The sequence below is a fragment of the Cariama cristata genome, unplaced genomic scaffold (genome assembly GCF_000690535.1).
Source record: "Cariama cristata isolate BGI_N322 unplaced genomic scaffold, ASM69053v1 scaffold8710, whole genome shotgun sequence".
In the NCBI taxonomy this organism is placed as follows: Eukaryota; Metazoa; Chordata; class Aves; order Cariamiformes; family Cariamidae; genus Cariama; species Cariama cristata.
In genome coordinates, this window is record NW_009596411.1 from 1 (window position 1) to 7,652 (window position 7,652).

General features: G+C 35.1%; 1 protein-coding gene across 1 annotated transcript in view; it reads left to right on the forward strand.

Annotated features, from left to right (window-relative positions):
• Positions 1-56: 56 nt before the first annotated feature.
• LOC104166124 (intraflagellar transport protein 74 homolog) overlaps positions 57-7,652 on the forward strand; it is a gene marked incomplete at its 5' end in the record, with an annotated part of 12,249 nt that continues 4,653 nt past the window's right edge. The window contains 4 exons of the mRNA XM_009705957.1: positions 57-158; positions 1,124-1,250; positions 5,084-5,247; positions 5,911-6,036. Coding sequence (XP_009704259.1) covers positions 57-158; positions 1,124-1,250; positions 5,084-5,247; positions 5,911-6,036 — 519 coding nt within the window. The remainder of the gene's footprint in view (positions 159-1,123; positions 1,251-5,083; positions 5,248-5,910; positions 6,037-7,652) is intronic.

The following is a 7,652-nucleotide window of genomic DNA, read 5'->3' on the forward strand; positions in this document are numbered from 1 at the left end:
ATTCTATTCTATTCTATTCTATAAATAACAGCTGCCTTTATCATGTTTTTTGATCTCTAGATTTTCTTGAGACTTTTGAAGAGGTGAAGAATCAGGAATTGGAACGAAAGACCCAAATAGAAGCCAACATTGTTGCACTCCTGGAGCACTCAAGCAGGGTAAGTACATTTCCCTCATCCTGTGACAAGCTAGGAATTTAGAAGCACAGAACAGGAGAATGAATGGATAAAGAAGGATGGTGTTTTTTGTATATTATCTAGCCAGTATCTGCATAAGAATCTCTTAAGAAGATTAAACATTAAACGACGTGCAGCTATAGTTGAAAAAAAAAATTGTTTAATTTTTCTTTGTTTGTGGGGAAACAGTTTTGAATATTGGATAATACTTGTGACCAGAATAAAAGAAATGTTTGCATAATAGCTGTAACTCATCGTCACTGCTATAATAAACATTATTCCATTCATGATAAACGTTTCAGAATACTGCAAATAAAACTACTGCAATATTTTGTTTACGTAAAGTCTGCAAATCTCAGTTCATGGGTATTCTGTCACTACTATTAAGTAACTGACGATATTCCAATCGTCTGTCTGATCTACTAAAACTATGTCTGGAATACTCTGCTGTATAATATTTAATGTCAACACTTTAGAAATTGTTCCCATTTGCAGTCTGTCATTTTTTTGGTCTTTCAAAACATTTTTTGTTTTAGCATTTTTGGTTCCCATGGGGTTTTTTATCTTATAGAAATCTTTCAACTGAGTAATACTTTGATTATATCATCACTTTGTCTTCTAACTCTTTCAGTATGGTATACCATAAAGTATATTTTAGGTAATGGCACTTACTTTAGAAGAGATCAATATGGCAACACAGTTTATACTTGATGCATTTTTGTTTCATCTTCACTGGCCTGTCAGTACATCTTTCATCAAAAGTTGACAGAATGTAAATTATTCGTATTTAAATCACTTCAGACTATTACCAGTATTTTCAGTCTTTGTGGTAGAAAAGGCAAACAACAGACAATGCGCTATGACAGGTGCATTTTTCACTTGTCTAGTTACCATTTGTTGTTTCAAAGATACAGCATGTTCTTATTATTGTTATCGGTAACACACAGAATGTGAATCGTATGAAACAAATTTCATCTGTTACCAATCAAGAGCTGAAGATTATGCAGGAAGACCTCACTTTCAAATCAAATGAAATGCAGAAATCACAGAGCACTGCTAAGAATCTGATTACAGGTGAGATCAGCTATGAATTTTCAAACTCATTCCTTAAAAAATTAAAATTACCTGAGTTGTTACACTAATAACAAGTACAAGATCAGTGATCTGCAAATATTAAAATGCAGTGGCAAGCTGACAAGTTGAAACTCTTGTGGGTAGCAAGTTACTTACATTTCTCAGGAGTATTTCACTTACCATTATCTGTAAGTTATCAGCTTCCTTGCACGGATATACGTTAAACAGATGTGTTTTCATACAGATGTATAAAGTTCTTCAAGCTAGAAGTTTGACTTTACTAATATTCACCTCAAAATAAATGTTTTTCATGATCTTAATATGTTGTTTAATAAATTGAAGTAGAGACTTCCGCAGTTGTTTAACCATGTATTATTTCTAAATGCAGTTCTCAGGATCACTTACTTACGGTTTGTACTTTTCTAAAGGGGTATGTACAGTGGGAGAATAACTGGCAACAACAGGGAATAGCTCTCAAATTCTAAGGCTTTGATTCTGCAAAGTGAATATTCATTTTGACTTCATTTTGGAAATACTCCAATACTTAAAATTAAGTGTAAGAATCTGCAGGATCTTGCCTGTAATTTAAAAAAACAGACAGTTCTTTTCTTTCATTTCCGTAACAAGTATCTATTTAGCTCTTTATTTGCACTGTTTATAGTGGAATGGCCTTTGCCAATATCATTATTAGTTCAGCAAGCTTTTCCTTGTTTGTTTGGCTGAAAGGAAGGAGCAGGAATTAAGAACCATAAATCATTTTGTTAAAAGGCTGTTACATGCTGTACTTGGTAGTAATTTTCAAAATAGGAGACTGTGTTGTAACTTCAAAGTACTTATGTGCAAATAAGAAGTTGTTATGCATAAAATGTTACAGAAATTGATTGTTCTGTTATGTATTTGAACATTTAATGTTCGCTTCTCTGCAAATACTCATTTTGCAGTTTTAGTGTAACGGACCATACATTACAAGTTCAAATATGACTTTTTATTCTTTAGTATAAGCATCAGTTCTTACTACTTTACAATATAAGGATGTTCTGGAAGCAAATAGATGTATAGAGGCTTTATTGAAATATATATTTCTTTCTTCTCAAGGGGAGAGAAGGAAGTTACAGTACATAATTTTCAGCAGATCATTTAAATGATTCATAAGTAAACTTCTGAAAGCAAGGAGTCACAGACACTGCAATAAACAACTTAAGATTCTTTCAAAAATACAGTGAATATTCAGTTTGTACAGTTGAAGTTCTTCCTAACCCTTGAGTTTTAGCACACTCATCTTCATGATTATGTTGTTGTGATTAAAATCTGTATTTCCATATTTTCTTGCCGTAACAAAGATATAAAAAGTCCACAAGTAGAAACCTTAAAAAGAAAAAAAAGGAAAAAAAAAATACAGAAAAGGAAACCATGAAGAGTAAACAAACGTGCTGATGGCATAGTTTCCCCAAAACATTTCCCTGGGTCACTGTAGTTTGGTCTGAGAGTTTGCTACTGTGTACACACTGCCTTCTAGACACTGCAGCTTCATGGCATATCAGAAGGAACTGGCCTGCATCCTCTTCCTGTCTCTTCCCCTAGAGAAGTTTTGAGTTTTTTTAGTTTCGAGTTTTTGTCATTGAGGCTGTTGCTGGATAAGGATAAAATTCACCTCTTTCAATTTCTTCCCTTTTCTCCAGAAAGTATGAATGAATAGGAGTAACCCATTGCTGTCTCACTGTAGTTTTTATCAGTATATAGACAGAAGAGTCAAAGAATCCTTTCTGGCTTTTTGGCATTTATGTTGTTATTACTTTTTACATGTAAAGTAAATGCCAGTTAGTCAACTATGTATTATTTTAAAATAACAAAACATAAATATCAGAACAACTATATGAAAAGCAAAAATGCTGTGATTAGGCCTAAATAAATCCTTAAAGACAATCTGAAGTTGTTTTCTGCTATTTCTCTCCAATTTGAAGTACTTTTATAATTCTATTTTTTACTGTTTTTAATGTTAAAACCCTGGTTTATTGAGGTCCTTAAGCATTTGTTTGTCTTTAAACCACAGTGCCATAGGAACAAGAGAAGTAGAGCTGAGGTCCGTTCAGTTGTGGTTTTGTATCTGACGTTGACCAATACCAGGAACTTCAAAGTGAATCTGTAGGCAGTTATGAAATATTCTATACACAGGGGAACTATTTTCTTAAGCCCTTTAGGGTGGAAGGCAGCATAAACATTGAATCACAGACATGCAATGCACTTCCAAACCTTCTATTTTTAAACCCTTCTTTTTACTGGTGTGGAAATTTTTAATATTTATATAAATGGTCTTTGCACGTGCAGGACCCTTTCAGTCTTACCTTATGCAAGTGTGTTCCTCAGGATGATTGCATATTGTAGACAAAAATCTTAGCTTGTCTTTTTTTTATTTTGAGATTCCTAAAGAACTCACCAAAGCGCTCTGTAATAAACCATAAATATTGATTAAAATCAATGTTTCACTCTAAAAAATGAGTATATGGCATAAATACAAAAGAGGAGAGATGAGTACCAAAATCTTACTATAACAGTTTTGATCAGGTGAGATTTTCCCAAATAATTCCACTAAGGAAACCATACTCCCCCAGTTTTTTAGAAAGATGAACTCTCCCTCTGTTAAGTATGCACATCCATTCCCTTCTGCTGTAAAGATGTATACTGCCTTGGTTAAGTTGAGGGGAAAATTTCCTACCCTGTTTTGAAGTGAATCAGCACATATCTGAGTGTGTGAGCGAAATACACAGTCTATGTCAAGAGAAGTTTCTATGCAGTGTCTCAGCCTCCCAACAGCCCGCTTTGCCTGATATTCTGGACTGCAGAAAAAAAACTGTGTTGCTTGTATCATTCTTCTGAGTCAGACACAGATCTGAAACATAAGATTATGTAGCCATGTGTTTAAATGTTCAGGAACATGAATGAAATACAATGACAAAGCTGCAGGTCAGAAAACCATCCAAAATGCATCTAGCCACATGTAGTCCTTCCACGCTCAGGGTAGATAATTTATCCCCAAAACTGGATCAGAGTATATTTTGTATTTTGTGTATCTTTATTGTGTCCTCTTTTAAGCAACTCATGTCTGAACAGTTTCAGTCTTTGCATCTCTCTTCATATAAGAATACATCCATATTTCTGACTCTTTAATTACCTGTATCTCTATTGTTTCTTTTTAATGGATTGTCAGAAGTAAATGATGTATATTGTAACACATGCTTATTTTGTAAGCTATGTCAGTTCTTGTACTGTGGACATATGGAAGTGTTTTCCTGTACAGAGTGAATGTTTAAAGAAAATTTAGCTATTTAGTCTCATAAAACTAAGTCTTATCATATACTAGCAACATATATAAAAACAACATGATATCCAAAAACTAACAAAAGTATTTTTTATATTGTTTGCATTATTGCAGTCAACTTTTTATAAAGTATCATCGCTGCTTTAAGACTTGAAATTAACTACTGCTATAAAAAACTTTAACAATAGAAATACCACACTGTAATATAGAAAATCATCACATTTTCATTACTCTTCACTTATGGAGCATAATACAGTAATTGTAATATAGGAGTCTGACTTATGGGATGATTGTCAAGAACAATTTTTTTTTCTTTGATTCACATTAACATTCTCAATGGGATGATTGTCAAGAACAATTTTTTTATTCACATTAACATTCCCATGAATATCAAAATAAGAAAGATATGCAGGAGCTGTTTGTATTGCATAGGCATAGCATAAACTTTTATATACTGGGCAATGTACTATGAAATAAAAAGTACTGCTAATTAGAGATTGTGTATCTGATGATCTAGAGAGTCAAAAACTGCAGATGGATCTACAGAAGATGGAACTCTTGGAGGGCAAGATGGTTGATGAACTGACTTCTCTTAAAGACAAAATTGAGCAAACAAAAATGGAGTTAGAGGTCTACAATAATTTACCAGCTCTGAAAGCATCGGGAGAAGAGAAGAAAAAGGTAACAAAAGGAATGAAACCTTGGATTATACAGAATTTGTGTGGTTTGAGCACCTAGTGGAGGGGAATTGAGCTCTATGAATGGGAATCCTGACTGATAGCTGTAAACTGGGCTTACACACCAGAGCAAATGAATCCAAATGCTTCTCTGCTTATATATGTGGCTTATTAACTGGATACATGTAGCAGGCTATCAGCTGGATGCCTTTTGATAACTTCCTTCCACAAAACTTCCCATTTATTTTAGTGATTCATCTAAACTTTTCTGCTGTAACTTACCCTTACATTTGAATTTAGCAATCTAACACGGAATCCAATCGAAAAAGAAAAATCTATCCTGCATGTATTTACTCTAAGACAAACTCCATCTAAAGCATATTTCACAAGTGATAAATTTCCTACAATTTCTTAACATCAACATTCCCACTTGTGCTGATATAGTAGGGTCTCAGCCTATAACTTGGTCGTAACCGTTGAATATTGTCTTTAGGACAGAGCACGTATTGCTAGAGAAAAGTCTTACGAGTTCTTTACGCATATGATCTTGTTCTGAAAGGAACAAAAAGTAGCATCTTGAAAGCTGTATTATTAAAATAATTTGTCTGTAGCCCACAGCAAATGAACTCATCCATTAATAAGTTTGTGTTGGGTTTTTTCCAATTAGAGACTCCAGGATGACAAAGAAAAATTAACGAAACGTAATCATGCTTTCAAGAAAATAATGGAACACTTGAATACAGAGTATGAGACACTAAAGAGAGAGCTGCAAGAGAATGAGACACATTCTCAGGTATAGCTCAAGCTACATATTATCTTTTCAATTATTTCTGTCACAGTTTCAGTTTTCTCATACACATGAAGCATTGTATGAGCGGAATCAGTTTATTCTTCTCATGGAGTTTTCAAAGTTACGTGTTGTAAATGTGTAGCCATATTTTCTGTTTTCAAACAAAAGTTAATATTGTGCCAATAAATTGCTCGTAAGGTTTGGATTTCAAATTTACTAGGCAGAGATATTTCTGAGCTTAAAAACCGTGAATCCTTTGTTTAAGTGTCTGTATTAATCTTGCTCAGAACTCTTCCCCCTTTTGCCCTTCCTTTGCTTGAGAAGTTTTGAGGACCAATTTAGAAACTACAGGAAAAAAAAGTCACTACTAATTAGATAAGATCCCTTTTGCTTTTAAAGTTATGATGTTATGTTTTTTCTTGCAACCTGTACTATTAATTCCATTTCCCTTTTTCCAATCCTTCTGCTGCTTGCAGATCACTGAAATTTTAGGATTTGTTCAGACTTCTTTAAACCCAAGGAACTTTGGTATATGGGTATATTTACATTGACATTTTAAAAATTAATCAGGAAAGAAGATGTTTATAAACTCTTGACCAGCTTTGATTCATCCATTATAAACAGCCGTAAATTGCTGTCATTTTAGCTACAGTACTTTACTGGCATAAAGGTTTGAATGCACAGAATGAAAATGGATAACCTCAAAATAAGCTGAAAAATGGAAAATTATGATTTTCTCTGCATTTCACTGAGTTTTATTGTTTCAGGTTGTTGAGATGTTTGTCCTTTAGAATTGTTACTTTTTTCTAATTCAGTTAAAAGCCAAGGGTTTTATGTGTACTTGTTTAAGTTAACTTTCTTCTGAAGTGAACTTTTTGGAGCAGATGAGAGGGCATAGCTCTAAACGAGGAGGTATAGAATCATAGAATCATTATGGTTGGAAGAGACCTCAAAGATCATCAAGTCCAGCCGTATACCCAATGTCACCATGCCTGCTAAACCCACTAAATCATGTCATGAAGCACCACATCTAAACGTTTTTTGAACACCTCCAGGGATGACGACTCCACCACCTCCCTGGGGAGCCCGTTCCAATGCCTAACGACTCTTACAGTGAAGAAGTTCTTCCTAATAGACAACCTGAACTTCCCCTGGCACAACTTGAGACCGTTTCCTCTTCTGCTATTGCTAGTTATCGGGGAGAAGAGACTAACCCCCACCTTGCTACAACCTCCTTTCAGGTAGTTGTAGAGGGCAATAAGGTCTCCCCGCAGCCTCCTTTTCTCCAGACTAAACAACACCAGCTCCCTCAGCCGCTCCTCATAAGACTTTTTCTCCAGACCCTTCACCAGCTTTGTTGCTCTTCTCTGGACATGCTACAGCAGCTCAATGTCCTTCTTGTAGTGAGGGGCCCAAAACTGAACACAGTATTCAAGGTGCGGCCTCACCAGCGCCAAGTGCAAAGGGATGATCACTCCCCTAGTCCTGCTGGCCACACTATTTCTGATACAGGCCAGGATGCTGTTGGCCTTCTTGGTCACCTGGGCACACTGCTGGCTCATGTTCAGCCGGCTGTCAACCAACACCCCCAGGTCTTTTTCTGCCGGGCAGCTTTCCAG